Source organism: Eretmochelys imbricata, chromosome 21, assembly GCF_965152235.1.
Source record: "Eretmochelys imbricata isolate rEreImb1 chromosome 21, rEreImb1.hap1, whole genome shotgun sequence".
Taxonomy (NCBI): Eukaryota; Metazoa; Chordata; order Testudines; family Cheloniidae; genus Eretmochelys; species Eretmochelys imbricata.
Window position 1 is genome coordinate 9,909,961 of NC_135592.1, and position 23,210 is coordinate 9,933,170.

The 23,210-nt window shown below is 53.0% G+C and overlaps 1 protein-coding gene across 1 annotated transcript in view; it reads left to right on the forward strand.

Annotated features, from left to right (window-relative positions):
* ITPR3 (inositol 1,4,5-trisphosphate receptor type 3) overlaps positions 1 to 23,210 on the forward strand; it is an 83,474-nt gene that overhangs the window by 52,175 nt on the left and 8,089 nt on the right. The window contains exons 27-52 of the mRNA XM_077839557.1: positions 946 to 1,014; positions 2,246 to 2,371; positions 3,136 to 3,258; positions 4,056 to 4,256; positions 4,941 to 5,192; positions 5,620 to 5,745; positions 6,289 to 6,414; positions 7,205 to 7,325; positions 7,936 to 8,120; positions 8,645 to 8,793; positions 9,002 to 9,110; positions 9,482 to 9,572; positions 10,108 to 10,277; positions 11,403 to 11,577; positions 11,891 to 12,072; positions 12,558 to 12,758; positions 14,122 to 14,232; positions 14,789 to 14,884; positions 15,643 to 15,744; positions 16,696 to 16,782; positions 17,505 to 17,615; positions 18,064 to 18,256; positions 20,282 to 20,407; positions 21,299 to 21,471; positions 21,742 to 21,906; positions 22,438 to 22,630. Of these exons, the coding sequence (XP_077695683.1) occupies positions 946 to 1,014; positions 2,246 to 2,371; positions 3,136 to 3,258; positions 4,056 to 4,256; positions 4,941 to 5,192; positions 5,620 to 5,745; positions 6,289 to 6,414; positions 7,205 to 7,325; positions 7,936 to 8,120; positions 8,645 to 8,793; positions 9,002 to 9,110; positions 9,482 to 9,572; positions 10,108 to 10,277; positions 11,403 to 11,577; positions 11,891 to 12,072; positions 12,558 to 12,758; positions 14,122 to 14,232; positions 14,789 to 14,884; positions 15,643 to 15,744; positions 16,696 to 16,782; positions 17,505 to 17,615; positions 18,064 to 18,256; positions 20,282 to 20,407; positions 21,299 to 21,471; positions 21,742 to 21,906; positions 22,438 to 22,630 (3,763 nt within the window). The remainder of the gene's footprint in view (positions 1 to 945; positions 1,015 to 2,245; positions 2,372 to 3,135; positions 3,259 to 4,055; positions 4,257 to 4,940; positions 5,193 to 5,619; positions 5,746 to 6,288; positions 6,415 to 7,204; positions 7,326 to 7,935; positions 8,121 to 8,644; positions 8,794 to 9,001; positions 9,111 to 9,481; positions 9,573 to 10,107; positions 10,278 to 11,402; positions 11,578 to 11,890; positions 12,073 to 12,557; positions 12,759 to 14,121; positions 14,233 to 14,788; positions 14,885 to 15,642; positions 15,745 to 16,695; positions 16,783 to 17,504; positions 17,616 to 18,063; positions 18,257 to 20,281; positions 20,408 to 21,298; positions 21,472 to 21,741; positions 21,907 to 22,437; positions 22,631 to 23,210) is intronic.

Genomic DNA, 23,210 nt, shown 5'->3' on the forward strand with positions numbered 1-23,210 from the left:
TGTCTGACAGGCTTCCTGCTTGTTGTATTTAAAATTTTTCTTGCTGTTCGCTTTTGTGTCTTTTGCTAGTTGCTCTTCAGATGCTTTTTTTGGCCTGCCACTTGACTTGCCAGCTCCTTTATGTATTCCTCAGTAGGATTTGGTTTCCACTTTTTAAAGAAGAAAAGGAGTACTTGTGGCACCTTAGAGACTAACCAATTTATTTGAGCATGAGCTTTCGTGAGCTACAGCTCACTTCATCGGATGCATCCGATGAGGTGAGCTGTAGCTCACGAAAGCTCATGCTCAAATAAATTGGTTAGTCTCTAAGGTGCCACAAGTACTCCTTTTCTTTTTGCAAATACAGACTAACACGGCTGTTACTCTGAAACTTTTTAAAGAATATCTTTTTGCCACTAACTGCCTCTTTTACTCTGTTGTTTAGCCATGGTGGCATTTTGGTTTTGGTCCTCTTACTGTTTTTTTTTAATTTGAGGTATACATTTAGTTTGTGCTTCTATTGTGGTGTTTTTAAATAGCTTCCATGCATCTTGCAGGCATTTCACTCTTGTGACTCTTCGTTTTCATTTCCGTTTAACTAGCTTCCTCATTTTTGTGTAGTTCTCCCTTTTTGAAGTTAAATGCTACTGCGGTGGGGTTCTTTGGTATTTTACCCCTGACAGGAATGTTACATTTAATTACATTGTGGTCACTCTTACCAAGCAGGTCAGCGATATTCACTTCTTGCTTGAGATCCTGTGCTCCACTTGGTACTAAATCAAGAATTGCCTCTCCCCTTGTGGGTTCCAGGACTAGCTGCTCCAAGAAGCAGTCATTAATGGGGTCTAGAAATTCTATCCCATGCTGAGGAGCCATGCACTCAGTCAATATGGGACACCTACCCATTATTATTGGGTTTTCTCTTTTTGTACCGAGAGATGTTCCTCTCTTTCCTTCCCTTTGTAGCACGCTGCAGATGAGGAGGTCAGTACCCCTGAAGAGAAGAGCAGCGAGAATTACAAGATAGTCAAAGGGGTAAGTAACAGAGAATAAATATTGTCTCCGGTAACATCACATAGCACCAGCCAGCTGTGCAGTGGGACTGCCTGACCTAGCCAGGTCAGTGGGGAACATTGGACTGGAGTGGTCTTCATGGTGTTACATACAGCGTCTTGCACCATGGGTAAGGGACTTGTGAGAAGTCAGGGGTGGAGCTGGCAGCTTGCGTGCAAAGACACGTGAGACTCGGGCTTACATTTAAAAGCTTAGTGCAGGGGGAGCCCTATGAAGTCATCAAACCCTGTGCAATAAAAGTCAAAGGCAGGACTTGTGCTAGGGGACAGAGGTGAGGATTTGTGAATGACACACAGGACTCTCACTCTGCACAAGGAGGGACACAAGGATTTATGAATGAGACCCAGAGTCATGTTGCTGGACGTGAGGGTTTCTCAGTTGATTGAGGCCCTATGCTAATTTTTGCTATTCTGCTTGGTGAGTTGCGTGATGGAATTGACTCTCCCTTGTAGTTGGACACAAAGGGGCCTGTTCTCCCCTCTGTCTCACCCACGCAGCCCAGTGACTTTAAGTGCGTATGCCTGGGAGAAACTTGACCCAACATTTTGCAGGGCTTCCAGGACAATCCCAGCTGACATTCTGCAGCCAGGGCAGTAAATGCTGGTGGGTGACATCCTAATCTTTTCCAGCCTGAAGGGTCATGAATGCAAGGCAGGGCCTGGCTGTGCAGCCTGCCAGCTGGGGCTGCAGATGTTGGTGCAGGGGGAAAAGTGAGATCGCAGCTGCCCATACGTAATGCGACACCTTCCATTTGGCAACAGGGAGGATCACAGGCCAGATTCTCAGGCTACGCCGATGTAAACGCAGCATTTACTCCACGGTGCTCAGTGGAGTGGCTCTGGGTTTACACCAGGGAAACTGAGAGCAGCGTACTCCGTCAGCCAAGGCTGGCCTCCCACTTGTGGAAGCTGGGTTCAGAGGAGGTGGCCGGAGAAGAACCGTGCCTTTGATCTCCTGGGGGATGGAATGTATCTGCAACCTGTTCCCAGACAGGCTGCCCCCTGGCAGCTTGGCTAGAGAGCACCCAGGGTCCGAACCCTAGAATCCAGGGATAGGACGGGCCTGTTCATGCCTGGCAGCCCGCCTCGTTGGGGCCAGCGTAGGGCTGCGTCCTGCCGTGTGTGTGTGTGTGTGTGTGTTCTAACGCTCATTCCTCTTCTCTTGTGCCCTGGGGGCGGGGTTCTCTCTCCAGATCCTGGAGCGGCTCAATAAAATGTGTGGGGTGGGTGAGCAGGTGCGCAAGAAGCAGCAGCGCCTGATGAAGAACATGGACGCCCACAAAGTGATGCTGGATCTGCTGCAGATCCCCTATGAGAAGGTGGGCGAGTGGGAAACAGGGCGGGGCTGGGCTGGGCTGGGCTGGACGGGAGTCGAAGGCAGCAGCCCCAGCGCATGTTCAAGCAGCTGGGATATCTCCGCGCGGGGGTCAGTCGCTCAGTCCATGCAGCTCTGGGTTTGCCAGTGGTTTCCTACATACCGGATGCCCGGAGGCAGCGTGTCTAGTAGCTAGAGCAGCAGACTGGCTGCTGGGACTCCTGGGTTCTCTTCTCAGCTTGGCCACTGACTCACTGCATGACCGTGGGCAAGTCACTTCATCTGCCCAGGCCTCAGTGCCCTTCTCTGTAAAATGGGGATAAAAAACTCTTACCCACTCTTGCAAAGTGCATTGTGGGGAAAGGTCTGTATGCAGCAATTACTAATAGTAGGACTGGAAGGGACCTTGAGAGGTCAGGGTCTTATGGCGTAACGTCAGTTCTGACAGACAGGAATGGACCGAGGAGCCATCCAGGACGGTATGCAGTCTATAGCAGCATGCCTCAGCCCGGGTCCAATGCGCCCTGTCTGCACAATAGTGTCCAGGGGGTGAGATTTCTTCCTTGACCCAGCTGTGGATGCAGAAACCTTCTCGGTGCCGTCGAACCCGATTGATTTGTTCTTTGATGTGCCACAATGTGATCGTAGGAAATGCCATCTTGGGAGGGGCGTCCTTGTGCTTCTCATGGCTTAGGATGTCTTCTGGGTAGAATTCCTCAGACACCTCCTCCAAGAACTCACATTCTTCTCTGCTCCCCCTTTGCTCAGGGTGATGCAAAGATGCTGGAGATTCTGAGATACACCCACCAGTTCCTACAGAAGTTCTGCGCTGGGAACCAAGGAAACCAGGCCCTTCTGCACAAACATCTCAACTTGTTCCTCACCCCTGGGGTAAGAGAGGAGGCCTCTCCCCCCGCCTCCCCTCAGGAGAGCTCAACATGGAACCAGAGGAGTGGGCTGGGGGATAGATGGGAATTCATAGACAATAGAGATGGAAGAGACCGATTCTGGTAGGTCATCTAGGCCACCCTGGTCCCTCTACCCCGCTGGCCAGTCCTGGATAGTTCACTAACATTTCACATGATAGTGCTTGCTCTCTACAAGAGTGGCCTTGCGATAAAGGCACTAGACTGGGGCTTAGAAGACCCGGTTTCAATTCTTGGCTCAGCCCCTCACTTGCTGTATGACCTCGGGCAAGTCACTTCACCGCCCCGTGCCTCAGTTTCCCCACCTGTAAAATGGGGATGGGGATGTGGCCCAGCCTCACAAAGGTGTTGTGAGGCAAAGTCACTAATATCTGGGAGGCTCAGATGCTAGCAAAGCTGACGGAAAAGCCAACAAATAAATACGGAGATTGCTAGAGGGTGGCAAAGCACCCCTTCACACACACACCCCCAACAGAACAGGGAAGGAGGAAAGTTCTACGCAACCCTGCAGGATGGTCAGGGGGTTGCTTGGCTAAGGGTTGTGAAGGCCCAGCGGGTGGGGGTTTAGGGGTTCAGGATAATGGTCCAGGAGCAGGGAGGGGTGTTTGGAGAGCATGGACAAAGGAGAGAGAGACCCAAAAGAAGGGAAGAGACATACCTGCAAGAAGGAGAGCAAGTGGGGGGGAGCTGGGAGTGTACCTGGGTGTTTGGGGGCTCTGCGTAGCCCCTCAGCCTCACGCAGGTGCTGTTCCCCCTCCGCAGCTCCTGGAGGCCGAGACGATGCAGCACATCTTCCTGAACAACTACCAGCTGTGCTCGGAGATTAACGAGACGGTGCTTCAGCACTTCGTCCACTGCCTGGCCACGCATGGCCGCCACGTGCAGTACCTTGACTTCCTGCACAGCATCATCAAGGCGGAGGGCAAGTACGTCAAGAAGTGCCAGGACATGATCATGACAGAGGTGAGAGCCCCCTCCCCTTGGGGTGTGTGTGGGGGGGGGGTGTGTGTGGGGGGGGTGTTAAGGAGTATAGACAGACCCAGTCAGAGAAGCAGGGCTGTCTCGGGGAGCAGGGTGGGGGCTCAGGAGGGACGCCTGTGCAGATCCCAGGGCCCCAGCTGGTTGCTAGGGGACACTGCACTTTTGGAAGCCGCATCCTTTGGAGGAGATGTAGAAAGCAGGACAAGAACCCTTCTAATTTCATCCCAGCCTGAGGAGAGATTGTTCCTACCCAGAGAAGGCGCTGTCCGCACTACATCTGAAACCTTGCTAACCCCCGTGCTCGCAGTCGTTGCTTGCACCATTCCCACCGTTGCGTGGGCAGACTCATGCAGCTGAATTTTCACCTTTGACAATCAGGCCTAACATGTCTCATGTTGGGCTCCCAAAGCCAGTGGCAGTTTTTAAGAATACTGGCCTTCACACCTAGACTGTTTTTAAGCTGCTTGCCTTAGAAATATCCTGCAACGGGGAGTTCCAGAGGTTGGGAATTTCTGCACTGTGTTGGAAAATGCCCTCTTTCCATTGTAAATGCACTGTCCTTTAATCCCTGAGTGGCCCCTTTGGAAGGGGGGAAGCTGGCTGTTGCCTTTCAAGGCTTTTCCATCCCCCCGCCACAGATCCATGACCTTTGCTCCTTCCCCACAGCTCACCAATGCCGGGGACGACGTGGTGGTCTTCTACAATGACAAGGCCTCGCTGGCCACCATGCTGGAGATGATGACAGCGGCCCGGGAAGGGGTGGAGGAGAACAGCCCCCTCATGTACCACATCTCCTTGGTGGACCTGCTGGCTGCCTGTGCCGAGGGCAAGAACGTCTACACGGAGATCAAGTGCACATCCCTGCTGCCGCTGGAGGACATTGTGCAGGTGGTGATGCACGAGGACTGCATCACCGAGGTACTGGGGGTGGGGAGGGTGCTGGCACCAGCTCAGAGAGCCAGGGAGCGGGGCCGGGAACTCAGAGCCGTGGGTGCACTGGAGAGAGACGAGAGGAGGGAGCGAGAAACACACCCAAGAATGGGGAGAGTGGGGGGATGAGGCAGGCTGGGGAAGGGGGTCTGACTTGTGGTTTGTCCCACCTCTTGCCTGGCGGAAAGCGGGATTTGTGTTGGGGAGTTCAGAGCTCCCGCCGCCGAGGTCGTGTGGTTATTTGGCTGCGGTGCTTCGAGCTGAACCCCTCTTGTGCCCCTCGGTCCCTCTGGGGGCAGTCGTAGTTCGAAGGGCAGGAGGGAGGCTGGGGGCTGTGTTTGCCTTGCTGCTCTCCCACGGCCTCGTGTAGGGACTGAATTCCCCTCCCTGGGCCCATCCCCCTCTGCCCCTGCAGGTGAAGATGGCCTACGTGAACTTCGTCAACCACTGCTACGTGGACACCGAGGTGGAAATGAAGGAGATCTATACCAGCAACCACATCTGGACGCTCTTCGAGAACTTCACCCTGGACATGGCCACGGTGGGGGACGGGGCCTGGAGTGGATCCTGGGGTGGGGAATGGGGTGGAGGCTCCCACTGACAACTCTCCCTTGGGAGGGTGGACACCAGGAGACGAAAGTTGCTGGACGCTCCACTAGCTTTCTCAGAAACCTAGAAACAGCGGTGGAGGCCGGATACCATGGTGAGGGGAGCCAGCCAAGGAGCTGGAGAAATAGCTAGAGCCCAGCGTGCCGTAGCATTGGGAGCAGGATGGGCAGGTCAGGGGCAGTGCTACGTGGCACCTGTGTTCGGCGTAACAAGGAGCTGCTCCACGCCGTGCTGTCCCGGCTGTGCCATCAGGACTGGGGGGCTGACACATCCACTCCGCAGCAGTACAGAGCCTTCTCCAGGGCACAGCTGGCCCCTGGGAGCCCAGGGGGCAGGTGCTGGCTAGGGCGTGCCCCGCAGGGCGTCTGAGATGCCCTCGCAGCTCTGCTGGGTACGTGCACGTCGGCGTTGCACTTGTACCAGTGTGTGTGCCCACCCCCTGGGCTGCAACGACCCGGTGTCTCCTTCCCTGCAGATGTGTAAGAAGCGAGAGAAGCGTCTGACGGACCCCGCCCTGGAGAAGTACGTGCTCACCGTGGTGCTGGACACCATCAATGCCTTCTTCAGCTCCCCCTTCTCGGAGAACAGCACTTCCCTGCAGGTAACTAGGGCCCTTTCCAGAGTCGAGCACAGCAATAGGCTGAGGGCCCCAGCTCCCCTGACGTGGCCCAGGCCAGGAGAGGTGCCGTCTGTGACCTGGAAGCTGCAGGCGGCTCAAGAGTCGATGACCCTCAGCATCAGGATCCCACCGGTTCTGTTGCTGTTGGGGATGGAAGTCTCTGGATCATAGAGCCAAACCCGCCCCAACCTACAGTGGCCACGTGTGGCAGGGGTCTGGCCAGACCCTCCCTCTAGAATGGCAGGAGCACTGATGTGGGGAGGGGCCCCACCCTGCAGTGGGCTGGGAGACCTGGAAACCAGCTGAGTTTCACCTACTCAGGGGTTTCCTTCCCTACCTGAGACACAGGCCCGGTGCACAGAGAGGAAACTTAGAAACAAGCCGAGGGAGGGCAAAGGGGGCCGAGGCTGGTGGGGCTGGTGGAGTTTGTGGCATAGGCAGCAGAGCTCGGGGCGGTATTGAGGGGCAGCACCCAGTGGGGCCAGAGGGGTCTCACAGAGGGCAGACCCCTGACTGGGTTGTGTTGATGGCTAAGGTACCACCCACACTAAGGTTTCTGGAGGGAGTGAACTGCAACCTGGTCAAACTGGAGCAGTCCCTCAGACCCGGAGCAGAGCTTGAGGGGTGGGGAGACCCCAGTGTGAACTGAAAGAGGAGGCAGGCTGCGTATGGGCCCTAGCAGAGGCCTGTAAGAAGCACCAGCAGCAGCGATGGGTCTGATAAGAGCTCACACCATGGCCCCAGGTAAGGACCTGCCTCCTGTCTCTTGCAGACCCACCAGACCATTGTCGTGCAGCTCCTCCAGTCCACCATGAGGCTCCTGGAGTGCTCCTGGCTACAGCAGCAGCACAAGACCTCGGTGGAGGCCTGTATCCGTACCCTGGCCATGGTTGGTGAGGCGCTAAGGGGATCGTGTCTCAGGAGACTCCTGGTATTTCTGGCAGCTGATGGGGCCTGAAATAAAGCTGGAACTTATGCCGGTTTCCCTTAAGTCTTTGACCCTCATCCCGTCAGCTGCTGTCTGACTCTTGAGGAGGGCTATAAATGCGATGGGTCACAGAGGGGAGAGGCTGGTTTAGTGGTGAATGCTCTGGGCTGGGAATTGAACCCCCAAAACTTTCCGATGTGACTTTTGGACATGTTATTTATTCTCTCTGTGCCTAAGAGTTCCTCCTCTGGAAAAGGAGGCAATGCTATTTCTCTTCCTTCTCAGGGGGTGGGGGATAAATGTATTCGTGTTTGGGACACACCAGTGCTGGGGGTCAGACGGAGGCAGGGTGTGGGCTGAGCACTGAACTGATCTGTTTGGGGTGCACAGGGAAGCAACAGCCCAGGTTGCTTTGCTCCTGGTTAGGGAAATGACCAACCTCATAGCACCGGGCGTGCCAGGCACTTGGCCTGCGGAGCCGCCCAAGCCAGCGCGGGTCTGGATCCGCCGCAGAGCTGGCGCTGTGGGGTGGCGTACCGCCCTCCGTGCTCCGTCTGAGCCTGCTCTGCTTTCAGCCAAGAGCCGCTCCATCGCCCTGCCCATGGACCTCGATGCCCACGTCAGCTCCCTGCTGAACAGCAGCTCCACCAGCGCCTTGCAGAGGAGCGCTTCCAGCTACAAGACAGCCACGCGGACCTTCCCCCGTGGCTTGGCCACGCCCAACCAGTGGGACTACAAAAACATCATTGAGAAGCTGCAGGTGCGGGCTGGGGGGAGCCCTTTCCGGGGGGTGGTCCTGGCTCCAGGTGAAATCAGGGGTATTGAGGACTCCCGATGGATTTGAACAGCAGCAGTGCCTCCTGCCCACACCCCTGAGCTGCAGGGACCTCCCTCTGCTTCAGCCGGCCCAGCCCATTTGATTCTGGTCCTGTCGGCTGAGCCTGCCACCAGCTCCCTTCACGCCACGACCGGCCACGCCTGCACCCAGGCATGGTGCAGTCCCTGTCCTCTCCTGGCTGCCCCTCGCTTCCAGAGGGCCAGAGAGGATGCAGACCCTGTGGCTTTCCCCCCTGTGCGCCTCCTTGCAGAGGAGGAGCCTCTGAAGCGGGGAGGCAGTCAGTTGACCTGCTCCAGCAGACTTAGGGCCTGATCCATCCAGGAGTTCCCCCGAGCCGGTGCAGCTCTGTCCCATTCCCAGCACAGGCCGGTGCCTCGTGGGCCCAGTCTGGCCTTGCGGGTGCATGCGAGGCCTGGGCCCAACCCTGATGGCGTCGTCGTTTGCAGGACATCATCAACTCCCTGGAGGAACGGTTCAAACCCCTGGTGGAAGCCGAAGTGTCTGTCCTGGTGGACGTTCTGCACCGCCCAGAGCTGCTCTTCATGGAGGGGACCGATGCCTACCAGCGCTGCGAGAGCGGGGGCTTCCTCTCCAAGTAAGGGGGTGGGGGAGGGGTTAGCCTCACAGCCGCCTCTGATCCCAGCGTCCAGCTGGAAGGGGTCGGTCCCTCCTCTGCTCTCCCCTGTGGGTGGCGGTGGGATGTGTGTGAACCCACAGGAGGAAGGAGGTGGAGTCCTTTCCGAAGAGGATGGGAGGGCTCAGGGTGCAGAAGGAACTGATGGGTTCTTGCTGTGTTTGGCCAGGCTGGTCCAGCACACTAAGGACCTGATGGAGAGCGAGGAGAAGTTGTGCATCCGGGTCCTGAGGACACTGCAGCAGATGCTCATGAAGAGGAACAAATATGGGGACAGGGTGAGTACCTGAGGCACACGGTCAGGAGACCCACAGTAACCCCCCAGCCTGGTGCCTCTTTTCTCCCTCTGGCCTTTCCGTACAATTCTCAGGCTTGCTTCCCCTCGCCCTTGCCTCGGGGTCAATCGGGAGTGACTCCATATTACAGTCGGTGAAGTCACATCTCTGGGTTTTGCAGACACTCGGCTTTCACCCACGCCCTGGCCTTTTACGTGGCACATGCAGGACCTTATGCAGCTGGTGGGGGGTTGGGAGATTTATCCCTACCCGGGGAGCTTTATCTCACTGCCCCCAAGGCAGGGGATTGGTCTGTGAGCTGTCGGGCATCCGCCACTTGAGCGCAGACCCATGGTGTTTATTTCTCACGTCAGGGCAACACGCTGAGGAAAATGCTTGTGAGTAACTACCTGCAGAACAAGAAGTCGAGCTCCAAAGGGGAGATCGTCGACACGACTGGGGGTGGTGAGCAACTTGGTGTCCTTTGTCTCCCCTCCGCGCTGGCTTCCTTCCCTGTCTCTTCTGAGGCTCACCCACACGCCTTGGGCTTCGGGCTTCTGCATTTCAAGCCCTTAGCGTAGGGGACCACATCTTCAGCTAGTGTGAATCAGCCTCGCTTCCCTGAGGTCAGCCCTTACCAGAAGTAGGGTTTTGCCTGCAATTCCATACACAGGGAAATAGACGCGGGTTCTGTGAAACTGGAGTTTTCAGTCTCATCATTCCATTGATCCGTTCTAGGGAGTCGTAGGACCCTGTGGCCGTAGTACGAAAGGCTTTGCAAATGTTAATGACTCATAACTCTCCCCTGTGAGCAGATGGGGAAACTGAGGCATGGAGTGACTGAGGGCCTTTTCCAGGGTCACACAGGGAATCTGGCAGCTCAGTGCCTTGACCCAAAGTCCACCCTCTGTTCCTTAGCTTGGCTGTAGAATTCACTACTGCGCCTCCCCAGTGTTGCCCCTCACTCCAGTTCTTACCTCCCGTGTTCTTCCATGCGTAGGCCAAGACCAGGACTGGTCAGTTATTGCTGCCATCCAGTGCCGGCTGGACAGAGAAGGGGCCACCAAGCTGGTGTCGGACCTTATCATGAACACCAAAAACGAGAAGATTTTCCAGGAGAGCATCCTCTTAGCCATCCGGCTGCTGGACGGCGGCAACACGGAGATACAGGTCTGGGGATAGTGCAGCATTCCCAGCGTGTGCACCAGCCCTGGGGAGAGCAGACGTGGATGACTTAGGAGAGAGGGTTCAGTTTGTGTGAATGCAAACCTTTGTCTGAAACTCTCACTGGAGCGAATACTGCATTTGAGAGTTTGAAAAAAGTGTCTTTAGGATATTCGCCCATCCCTGCGCTTAGTGGTTCCGGCCAAGGCAGATGTAATAAAATCCCACCAGACCAACTGCTCACGCTGTGTTCCTCGGCCCACCAGAAATCGCTGGCGATTAACGTTTCCAGCCTAAAGATCCTGAGAACCTAAAGGTGCAAGTTTCCTATGACTCTAGTGTAGTCAGCGCCCTCTGCCGGGTAGTTCTAAAATAACAGGGTGCTGCAGCTCTGAGTCTAGTGGTGGGTTATATTCCTTTGCTCTTTCGAACCCTTTGTTCAGGAAATGTGGATGCAAACTAGTGAGACCACCCACGATGAGTCTAGGGTCCAAGATGCTGAACTGGCTACAGCTTGTGTTTTTCAGGTTCTACCTTTGGATTTCCTTGATAGTTAAAGCTCAGCGTATAGTAGAGGGTGGGATGAGAGAGGGAAGAAAGGGGAGGTGAATTATCCATTCCCTGTACGCCAAAAGGACTGTTATTTCCTGGGACTTGATTAGGGGGGTTGCATGTGCATGGCCCTGCCCTTGAGATTTGACTTGGTCAGCGACCCTGATTCACATCTGAGTGATGAGAAAAGAAAGTAGTGTAGTTCTGGGTTTACGCAACCAGATCACTGGTCTGTTCAGTCCGGTATCCTGCTTCCTTCAATGCCCAGTACTTTGATGTTGTAGAAGATAATGAAAACTCTTTTATAGCATGCAAAGCTACAGGCAGGGGCAGGACTTTCTTCCTGACCCCTGTGCTTGACCAGCTTGTGCCCTGAAGCATGAGAAGTGGTCACCCTAACCATAGCTGTATAACTGTAGATACAAGGTCGTGAAACTATCCAGCTCTTTTAAAACTCCAGGCACCGTATCAGACTTAGTGGGAGAGACAAATCCCAGAGGCAGCTGGGGAAACTTCGGATCGTAATGTGGACATTTTTACTTCTTGTCTTGCTTCCTCCACCCTTCCCTCTCTGCCCAGAAATCGTTTTATAACCTGATGACGAGCGACAAGAAGTGTGAGAAGTTCTTTAAAGTGTTGCATGAACGCATGAAGAAGGCGCAGCAGGAGACCAAGTCCATAGTGTCGGTGAACATGACTGACATTGGGAACAAGCCCCAGGAGGACAAAGACACCCCTGACCCTGTCACTAAGGGTAAATGGGAAGGGAGGGTACAGTTGTCAGCTCTGTGGGGCAGGGACCATATCTACCTGTGTGATCCTAATCCTGGCTCCAAGTATCCTACCCATAGGAACGCTAACCCTAGGGCAGGGTTACACTGCCTAGCAGTAGGGTCCTGATCTAGCCAGAGGCAGGCTCTCTAGATAGCCAGCTTAAAGATGCATACAAGCTGGCACCATCCAAGTAGCCATCAGGGGATGTGTTTGTCCCCCTTGAGTACATTCTCTCTGGGTAGGCAACCAGAGTTCCTGGGTATGACAGTAATAGAGATTGGATTTCCCTTTAGGACGAGGAACCTTCATGCTGTCCCACGCCCCATCTCGGCCCCCTATGGCCATTGGGTTTCGAAAGGGCCACGACACTGAGGAGCGAAGCCAGAACAATGAGATGGGAATGTCGATCTTGATCATGGAGCCTATTCTTCGGTTCCTGCAGTTGCTCTGTGAAAACCACAACCGGGACCTCCAGGTTTGTAAGCAGGGGTGATGGGGGGACGTTTGTCTCACTGGGTAGAGCAGTGGGACTCAGGAGACCTGGGTGCTATTCCTGGCTTTGCAACTGGCCTGCTGGGTGACTTTGGACAAGCCTCTTCCCCTTCCTGTGCCTCAGTTTCCCCATGATTCTCACCTGCTTTGTAAATGCTTTGCGATCTACAGAAGAAAAGCGCTAGATAAGCTTTGTGTGTTATTATTGTCATAAGTCCTGGTCACGGTCTGTATATATAGTTAAAATGCATGGGCTAGACATGTTCAGGGCCCTCTTTAAAGCTCTGATCACTCCCACTGCCAAACATTAGTGTAGGGGGCACAGTACCAAATTCTGCCCTGACCTGCACCCCGTTGGCTTCCCTGGGGAAGAGAGGACCAGGAAGGGCGCGAAGGGGGGCTGCAGAGACTGGGGCTGCTGAGTTGCAGGCCCTCTTGGAGGTTTTAGCCTCGTGGTTTGTTCTGCAGAACTTCCTCCGGTGCCAGAACAATAAGACCAACTACAACCTGGTGTGTGAGACTCTGCAGTTCCTGGACATCATGTGTGGCAGCACCACGGGGGGGCTGGGCCTGCTGGGCCTCTACATCAACGAATGCAACGTGGCCCTTATCACCCAAACCCTGGAGACCTTGACGGAGTATTGCCAGGGACCATGCCATGAGAACCAGGTAATCCAAACACCCAGCACCACGGAGAGACAGCACGGTTGGCTATGAGGGCAAGGAGTGAGGGGCTGGCTAGATCCTCTGCTAGAGACCTTTGCATATTGCTCTAGAGCTCGCTTGTTCCCAGGATGCCTGGGATTTTGTACCAATGGCCTGGTGTTCCCCAGGCAGCTCTCGGGACGCTGCTGAAGGAGCCCTGCTCCATCCTTTCCAGAAGGCTGGGGACAAATAGGGCCACAGTTCTGCTGAGGCTGATTCAGCCTCCCTGATTTTGGGGTGTCAGCGGGTACAGAATTGGGACTGTTCAGAGAAGAGCAAGGAACGCTGGGGGGATGGACGTGTGGGTGGAGGTTACAATCACTAACGCGTGCTGCTGGGCTAACTTGGTTGCTGTCCATGATATCCCAGGAGGGAAGGAATTGTTCAGAGTCACAACTAGAAGCAATGCAGTGGAATTAGGAAAGCACCATTTAGGCTGACTCTCAGGAGAAACTCAGGGGCAAGGCATTGGAGCCCGGTTGCTTGAGTCGTTTCAGACTAGGCAGGGCAGAGCAGTGAAGAATGGGCTGCAGGGGACAATCCTGCGTCTCTCCCACCTGTAACTTTGGGCTTAGACGAAGGAGCGATGTGATTGGCCGATGGGGATTCGTAGCCGGGTAGTCATGTGACTTGTTCCCGCACAGGTGGGAACTCTGTACCCACAAACGATGCTTGGAAATGGGTCGATGTCGCTCTCACGGGCATGTGGTGGTTAGTGTTTCATTTGCTCTTAAGGAACATGTGTTAGAGGCTTTCACCCTTGGACCTGCCCCGGGCATGTAATAACTTCCTATCCTTGATCATTCCTTCTGTACGCATTAGGGGACCAGATGTCCCGATTTCATAGGGACAATCCCGATATTCGGGGCTTTCTCTGATACAGATGCCTGTTACGCCCCCCCACCCCTGTCCCGATTTTTCACCCTGGCTATCTGCATCTAAGAAAAAGATCCCATCGCCATCATCAAGGCAACAGGGAGTGAACATGGCTTGTGCCAAACCAGGCTGTAACGATGGCTGGCCAGTATGGACAAGGTCAAATAACATGGTTGAAACCTGCTGTAGGCTTTTATGTCTGGATAGTTTTTAGCCATGTATACCTCAGTTTTGCTGTGTTTATAACCTAGTTAGGCCACTGTGCTAGGAGCACGTTGGTCAAACGCAGCTGATCTGGTCATGTAGATGGGGCCTAGGTCCTCTGGTGTTTCATCCCCTAAGCCTGAGCCCCTGTGAGTGTGTGGGGAGCCTGAGACATCAGAGGGGAAAGCTGAGGTCAAGAGAGCAGAAAAGAATCGGTGGGACAAACCCTGTGTGTGTCACTCCCCAGAGCTGCATTGTGACGCACGAATCTAATGGCATTGACATCATCACGGCCCTGATCCTGAATGAGATCAGCCCCCTCTGCAAGTACAGAATGGACCTTGTCCTCCAGCTGAAGGTCAGTGGGGCAGCTTGGAAGGGGGTGTGAGGATGGGATGTCTCGTGCGCGTGCGGGGTCAGCAGGTGCTGAGGAAGGTTTATGTAGTGGAAGGTCTCCGGCCAGTGTCACACAGGGGGTCAGACTAGATGACCTCAGTGGTTCCTTCTGGCCTTGGAATCCGAGTCTAGCGTGTCTGTAGGACTCTGTAGTGTGTCTATGGACCTTTAACGTGTGTAGCACTGGACATCCGGGATGGGTGGTGTGGTGGCAGCGGTGTTTGTGTGGTTCCTGTGATGTGGGGAGGTGGTCCCTGAAAAGCGTGGGGTACTGAGCGTGGGTGAGGAAGTCCCTCTCCAGCATGTGTGAGCAGGTGGGCTCTGTGGCAGAGCGTGGCTTGGTGGGCTCCCTAACGTGCCTCTCTAGAGTGGGTGGGCGTGTGGCTTGGTCTCTAGTGCAGGGGAGCTATGGATGGGTGGCCATGTTTCTGCATGGCGTGGCATGTTTACGGGCCTCAGGCAGAGGTAGAGGGTGCCTGTGACACCCTGGCTTACCTAAGTGGGTGTCTCTTCACCAGGACAATGCCTCCAAACTCCTGCTGGCCCTGATGGAGAGCAGACATGACAGCGAGAATGCCGAGCGGATCCTCATCAGCCTTCGGCCTCAGGAACTGGTAAGGGTGGGCAAGCAGGGAGGGATGCTCTTGGCCTGGGCATAACTGCCTTTGGGAGACATGCAGGACTTTGCATGTTAGAGACGTGGGGGAAGGGAAGGGACAGAGGTCTGAATCATTGGGACAGACCTAAAATTCCAGGGAGCCTTTAAGCCAAGGTGGCTCTCCCTCCCCATCCTTCTCACCCTTGCTCTTGACTTCCTCGGGTCAGGGCTGAGAGGTTGTGCCATGTGGTTGTGTGTGGAATCGAGGTACAGCTGGTCTCACTGCAGTACTGTCTAACAAAGGTAGTTTATCTGGCCTCCATTACCATACTGCCTGAGCACCTCACAATCTTTAGTGTACTTATCCTCCCAGCCCCCCCCCGGTGAGGTAGGGCACTGTTGTTATCTCCATTGTACAGGTTGGGAAACTGAGGCACGGCACGATTAAGTGACTTGCCCAAGGTCACACAGGGAGTCTGTGGCAGAGCAGGGAACTGAACCCAGGTCTCCCAAGTCTCTATCACTAATCCCTCCTTCCTCAGTGGATAGTTGTCTGCATCACACCTCCACTCCCACAACTGACGCTAGTTACACGCACACACCTCTTTGGTGGTAGTCCATGGAGCCTTCCTTGGTTACGGGGAAAAACAAATGGGACAGGGAAGAGAAACAACATATTATCGCTTCAAACGTCCCCAGGGCAGTGCAAAACTTTAGCCACGTTTCTGGCTGGCGAAGTGCACAACTGACTTGCTCCCATGGTTGCCTTTACAGGTTGATGTAATTAAAAAAGCCTATCTCCAGGAGGAAGAGTGCGAGAACTCTGAGATTTCCCCCCGGGAAGTCGGGCACAACATCTATATCTTGGCCTTACAGGTACCATCTCTTCGGCTGTTTTTCTACCATAGGTGCCCGTCTGCAGAAGCCTCTCCTTTCTAAGACTGGCTTCCCCCAGCTCCTCCATCCCGTGGTATGGTGGCCTTTGTTCATTGGTTAGCATGGGATAGTCTTTCCAGGTTCCCCCCCTATTTATTTAAATACTTTCTCAAGTCAAACCTAGGAAGACCCAGCTCTGCTGGGATACCCGTGAAGTTCCAGTCTGGATCCATAAGTAGAAGACTTGCTTGTGGCCTCGGAAAAGAAAGTGGGCTCTTTGAGTCCTGACCCACACCTTTGCTTGGTCCCTGACACCTTGGAGGGTTCCTTTCATTCAGAGCTAGATCAGTCTGTGTTGGCCCATCACAGGTTAACGTCACTGCTCATATAAGCTTGCCCCGCACCATGGACTTCAATCAAGTTTCACCCACTTGTGCCAATGGTAAATTTGGGCCCCATGATCCACTATTCTGCTTATGTCCCAACAAGTCCTGTTGCCCTAGGCATATGAGCAGTGCTGTCCTCGGACAGAGCAATGGTTCCTCTCTAGCAGTGACCGAGCCTCGGTGTGTTAGCAGCAGGCAGAACCTCCTCCACACCAACTGGGCAATCGTACATTACCAAAGGGCTGAAATCCTTCCTGACCCAGTATGGTGGCCAGCTTATTCCCTGACGAATGGGGATTGACATCCCTTGTTTTATGCTAGCTAGTGTCACTGCAGATGCTGTTCTTTCTTCATATATCTAAGGGCTAAATCCTGATCCAAGAGAAGTCAACGGCAAAACTTTCATTGGCTCTAGTTGGATCAGGACTTGGCACGTGTATGCCTCATCCTTCCATGGCTTTTACACATCTAGCAAAGGATCGTCACATGTTCACAGTACATTCTGCCCTGTCACGTCTGTCTCATGCTCCTATTCTTTCCTCACTGTCCCTCTCTCTCTTTGCAGCTGTCTCGGCACAACAAGCAACTGCAGCATCTCCTGAAACCAGTGAAGCGAATCCAGGAGGAGGAGGTGGAGGGCATCTCCTCTATGGTATGAAAGATCCATGGAGTGAATGCAGGATCTCCCCAGTGGCAGTGGGTTGCTAAGAAACTTCCCCAGGCCTGGTTAAGCAGAGGTTTCTTAGCTGCTCTGCTTTCCATCATTTAAGCCTTGATCTTTTTAGAGATTCCTGTGGAGATACAAAATTCACGCCTCCCGGGGGGTTTGCGTGGGGTTTGAGCCACAACTACATGTTCTGCAATTATCACCCAGCTCGTTGGGGTAATATGAAAGGAGAGCTCTGTAGAACTCACGGGTGGCTGGTTCTGTTCTTCAGGGTATATGTTCCCGTGTTGCCATGGAGAAGGTCTGCTCCTATTAGTGCTGATGGGGGTTAAGCTTCCCTGGTGGTGTCAGTTCCCACCTTGCCCCTCCTCCTAGAGGTAGGAGGGTTGATCCTTTCGCTGTCATTTTCCTGCTTTGTGTGGCCTGGTCTCCTCTCCCAAATGCTACTCAGCTGTAATGCGATTTCCCTCGGGCGTTATGGGCATTGATTTGCAATTTGGGGATTAGCCCATTTGGGAGGTAATTATGGTAGTGAGTTGAATTGCCATCCCTGGGAGGCTGGGGAGAGCCGCTGGGGCCCTTTATAAAGCTTTCCTTGATTTGCTTTCGGTAAATGGTGAGGAACCATTGTTAATGCCCAGTAAGAACAGAATCCCTCCTGCCTTTGCCAGCTGAAGACACCTGCCTTATTCTCCCCTCTACTCCAGCTCAGCTTAAACAATAAGCAGCTGACTCAGATGCTGAAATCAACGGCTCCCATCCAGGAGGAGGAAGAAGACCCGCTGGCGTATTACGAGAAGCACACCTCCCAGATTGAGGTAGGACTTGTTGTTGTCCTGGTAGATTTCCGTTTCATGGACTAATGGCTGGCTAATTTATGGGGCTAAACCATGGGGCTAAACCTCCCTGTGTCTGCAGTTCATAGACAAGCCTCATCGTTGTCGTGCCCCGGAGATACAGGCTAGTACTTAAAGGCAGATCAACTTAGCGGTGCCCAGATATCTTTTTCCTACTGCCCTTCTTGTTTGTTGAGTCTCCCGCAGCACGTGTCCTCGGTGCTAGCAAGGATTCCCACCGCAGGAGCCTTGTGCTGGTCAGGGATGTGTGTGCTAGATCAAGCTGTGGGCGTGGCTTAGAATGAGTTGCAGTTTATAGATCCTCCCCTGAGCTGGCGTGGGGCTGGTTCCTGGTTACATGGCAGAGCAAGTAAGTGTGATGCAGATGGGGGACTAAGAGCACCCCGGTTTCTTTGCCTGCTCTATTCAGATTGTGCGCCTGGACCGCAGCATGGAGCAGATCATCTTCCCCGTGCCCAGCATCTGTGAATTCGTCACCAGGGAGACCAAGTACCGGCTGTTCACCACCACGGAACAAGACGAGCAGGGCAGCAAAGTCAGCGACTTCTTCGACCAGTCGTCCTTCCTCCACAACGAGATGGAATGGCAGAAGAAACTGCGCAGTAAGGGCAAACTGGAGCTCCCCTGAGAACGGCAATGCTCTAAAACAGCCATGAGCACCAGATGGTGGCTTGCAAAAAAGCTCCCCCAGCATCCCATGCCCCTGGCTGCGTGCAGTGCCCTGAACTCTTTCACTGACAATATGTCCCTGAGACTTTCCACATTTGTAGCTTCCCGATCCCTTGTTGACTTTGAATGTGGCAACTGGAAGCAAATAAAAAATGCAGGCCCCCCTCTAGGCTACGTGCTTCTAGATGCAAAACCAGGGGGAGATTCATTAGTGGAGTTCCTATGTGGCCCAAACCAAATAGGGTATTGTAATATATTCAGCAAACAACATAAAGCAGAGAAAACGATACAGAGTGGAGAAGAGAGAGGGAAGTAACTCCCCTGCCAAGGGATGTAATGACACCTTGTTTTCAGAAGTAGCCGCTAAGCTTGGGTACCTCTGTTTTAGGGTACCAAGCCTCAGATACCCAGCCCTGATGTGCAGAGGTGTTAAATACCCATAGAGGCAATTCAAGGCAGTTGGCGCAGTGGGTGCTCAGCACCTCTGAAAATCGGGCTCTGGGTGTCTCAGGCTGGACACCCGAAGGCAGACACCAGTTTTAAAAATATGGGCTTAAAGGAGACAGGGAGTGTAGAGCTGGCAATTCCCTGCGCAGATTCACAAGGAAGAAGGGGATACAAAGCGGCAAACATCTTGCCTTCTTATTAAGTGGCTGAATGGGCATTTGGGATCAGATGAACTCAAACGCGCTGGCCAAAGCTGCTGTTACTGTTTAACGGTTGTCAGGGCACTCGATATTTGGCTCCCTCTCGGCTTCCAGATCCATGTCTTGGTCCTAATCCTGAAATCCTTGAATGGACTTAGACCTAGCTCTCTGAGAAACCCTCTCACTCCCTGTGACCCACTGAGACAACTGTGATGAGTGGGGACACTGTGGCTGATGGAGCTCAGGGTACAAAGGTGGAGCACGCAGCTGTGAAAGTCCCTACCTCTGGGGTCAGGATATGGCCAAGCGTTGTCACATGGCGGGCTGTAAGACCTATTTCATCGCACAAGGCTTTCCTTGGTAATGGAGGCTGCAGCTCATGGCACATCAGACATGCCTACATAGATGCATGGATAAATGGATGCCGAGGTATGAAAGACAGACACACCCTGCACACATATCCAAACCAGGGGTGGATGAATCAGCTTGAACCAAATCAGAACGGAACCATGCCTTCGTTCAACACTTGAATCCTTGAGGGTTGAAACAGTTCAGCGTGGAACCATTAGAGAAGTTGCCTTCGGGAAGCCTCCCGCTGGAAATCTCCTTTCCAGAGAGCATTTAAATAGAAGGCAACTGGTCTCTTGTGAGGTTTCCAGCTCACTTTTGTAAACTTGAGAGTTTGGATACAGTTCAGATCAGCATCCAAACACTTGGGTGCTTATCCATTTTAAAGGTTGGCCTCGCACTTATCAGGTTGCTTTTATTCATGAATCATGAGGAGATAACATATAAATGCCAGTAAGCAGCGAAGATGTATTATAGTAGCAGTGAAAACACTTGCAAAACCAAAACAGAATTCTGTTAGCGATGAGACAGGAAGCAAGTTTCGAGTTGGGATAGGAAATGGCTGGCAGTGCAGGCTGTCGGGGACTCCTATGGGACGGAGAAGTAATGCCAAGAGAACAGAGGCACCGTTTTTTGAAACACACAAATGGCCAGGATGTAGGAAGTAATCAGAGAGAGACAAGAGGGGTGTAACGCTGGAGCTGATTTTCAAATACCAGAGTGGGTCAAAGGTCTGAAGAGCCACGAAATGTGAGCAGTAACATTCTGAATTCACCGTCCCATTTCAGCCCAATGCTGGGGACTTTTGCTACTGGGTGGAGGAAATGGGAGGTCAGTCCCACAGAGCATGTGTTGAACTGAACATGTTAAGTCTCTGGGAGAAGTTACAATCCATATCCAAGTCGCACATGATCAGCTGAGATTTACTGCGCAGTGTGTCACCTCCTACCTTCCTCTTCCTAGGCATGCCACTGATGTACTGGTTCTCCCGCAGAATGACTCTCTGGGGAAGCATTTCCTTCAACCTGGCTGTCTTCATCAACATCATCATTGCTTTCTTCTACCCCTACGTCGAAGCCACCTCTATGGGTAAGCGCTCCGTCCACTTCTGTTCTTAGAAACCAAGGGAAAGTGTGTCCTCGTCCAAAGAGAGAACTGACACACACTGACCCCTTGGCAGATACAGTCTCACCAGCCCCATTCCCTGCCAAAGCTACTCAGTATCTTCCTCTATTTCCTAAAACCAATTTCCTCTTCACCCTCTAAAGCTCGCTGCTTTTTAAAGCCTGCGGCTGTGAGTCTCCGAGCCTGGGTCTCCGAGCCTGGGTCTCAGAGACTTGGGCTCATGCTATGGCATAAAAAACAACATTCAGGCTCCAAAGCCCGGGTAGGGGGTGGGCCACAGAGCCTGCATCCTGTCTGAGCCGTGACGTCTACACTGCTGTGTGTAGCCCCGTAGCACGCGTCTGTAGACCCAAGCCCTGAGACTCGCTGCCGCAGCGTGGACATATCCTGAGAGGAAGGGAGTGTGGTCTAAGACTGAGAGCAGGGGACTGAGAGCCAGGACTCCTGGATTCTATTCTTGACTCTGCCACTAACTTGTTCTGCGTCCCTGAGAAACTCACTTCTCTCTGTGCTTGTCTCCCAGTTTATAAAATGGGGATAATAATGAGATACCTCTTATATTATGAAGCTTCATTTATTGGTGTTTTTAAAGAGCTCTGAGATCTCAGATGAAAGGTGCTAGAAAAGCATTTAATGTGTTAATAATAAAATAATACATGTAATGAATATTAAGGACCATCTTATTTTGTGTTACTTGTTGTATATTTTCTTTTTCTTTCGATGACTGGCTCTTTAGTTTTGAGGGACAATTCCTCTCAGATGTTTGCTATGGATTGACACAGATCAAGTATGACCAGTTGATCATATGTGTTTGATTTCCATGCCCTTTAACTATGGTGTCCCTTTTCTTCCCAGGAGTGTTGGATTCCCCATTGATCTCCTTGCTCTTCTGGTTTCTGATCTGCTTCTCCATCATGGCCCTGTTTACCCGGCGCTACGGCATCAGACCGCTCCTCGTGGCATTGATCCTGCGATCGATCTATTATTTAGGGATTGGGCTCACGCTGAACATCCTGGGAACTCTCAATGTAAGTTACCTGGGGAAGGTTAGTGCAGCGCCCCTAAACCCAGGCTCAATCTGTGTCGAGTTGGGCTCCCAGCAATGAAAATCAGTGGCCACTGGAAATGTACCTGTAGGTATCTGGGCTGAATCCTGCGCTCATTGAAGTCAGTGGATTTACAGCGCTGTAACTGGGAGAGCATTCACGCTCAACCGTCATTGTATATTGAGTTCACAAAGGCAAACTGTATTAATATACAGCTCTCACCCACCCTGCTTCCTTGTGATTGTTCCCTAGCTGACCAACAAGATTGTGTTCGTGGTGAGCTTTGTGGGCAACCGTGGGACATTTATCCGGGGCTACAAAGCCATGATCATGGATATGGAGTTTCTCTACCATGTGGCCTACATTGTGACCAGCATTCTGGGGCTCTTTGTACATGAACTCTTCTACAGCATCTTGGTACGGTAAACGCAGTTGTTAGGGAAATGTACATGGCACAGCCATGCCCAGTGGGGAACTGAAAGATTCCTGTCCAGTGTTATTTGTGTGGGTCAGCCTTTCTGCTTTTTGGGTGTATGTATTGTATCTGCGTCTCTTTCTATCATCTACCTTTGATCTGGGTCAGCTAGGAGGCAATGTGATCTACTGGTTAGAGCAAGGGATTGCAAGTCGGGACTCCTGGGTTCTATTTCTGGACTGACTTTTGTGTACAAGTCACTTCTGCCCAGATCCTCAAAGGTATTTAGGAACACAGCTCCCATTGATTTCAGGAGGGGTTAGGTTTTTACCTCTTTGTTCTCAGTCTACTCACCGGTAAAATGGGGATGGTACTGAATGCCCCCTGTGAAATTTAGTTAGCATTTGTCGAGTACTCTGAGATCCTAGGCTACAAGGTGCTATAGAAAGGCCAGATGTTATCACAAAAAGCCCGCTGCTGCATTTCTGCCCTGGCTAATTAAACTCCACATGGGCATGCTTTGTCCATTTCAGCTCTTTGACTTGATCTACCGTGAGGAGACCTTGTTCAATGTCATCAAAAGCGTGACGCGGAACGGACGCTCCATCCTGCTGACCGCCCTCCTGGCTCTCATCCTCGTCTACCTCTTCTCCATTGTGGGTTTCCTCTTCCTGAAAGACGACTTCATCATGGAGGTGGATCGGCTGCCTGACAACAAGTCCAAAGGTCTCTCCACCTTGCCCTGCCACGCAGCAAGTGTGGGTTGTGGTGCGGTGGGCAGAGCAGGGGATAGGTAGCACTGGGTTCTCTTCCAGATTCTGCCATTGACTCCCTGCGGGACGTTGCACACAAGTCACTTACCATGCTGTCCCTCAGTTTTCCCATCTGTAAAATGGGGGAAATAATACCTCTTTCGCAAAGGAGATGTGAGACGTAGTGTGTTAAGGGTCAAAATCCTGGTCCCGCTGAGCTTCTGGGTGGTAGAGAATAAAGCAGCTCCCAGAGACTTCAGGGACCCAGCACTGCAATCTCTGGGCAGAGGAACCAGGAGTTTGGGGGTAAAAGGGAATGTGGTACTGGTTCTGGGCAGATGCAATGGAAGTTTCAGGACTGTAGCTGTCCTCTAAAGGCCCCCGCGTTTGAAAACTGAGCAGGGCTGAAAAGACCCCAGGACATCCATTCACAGGCTCAGTGGAAGTCTGGGCTCAGAATGTGCAGCTAGACAGTCCCATTCTTGTTGCCAGCAGGGCTCAGCGCTGACAGTGTGTCGGTGATGGAAGCTCTACGACTGAAGTTTGGGGGGGAT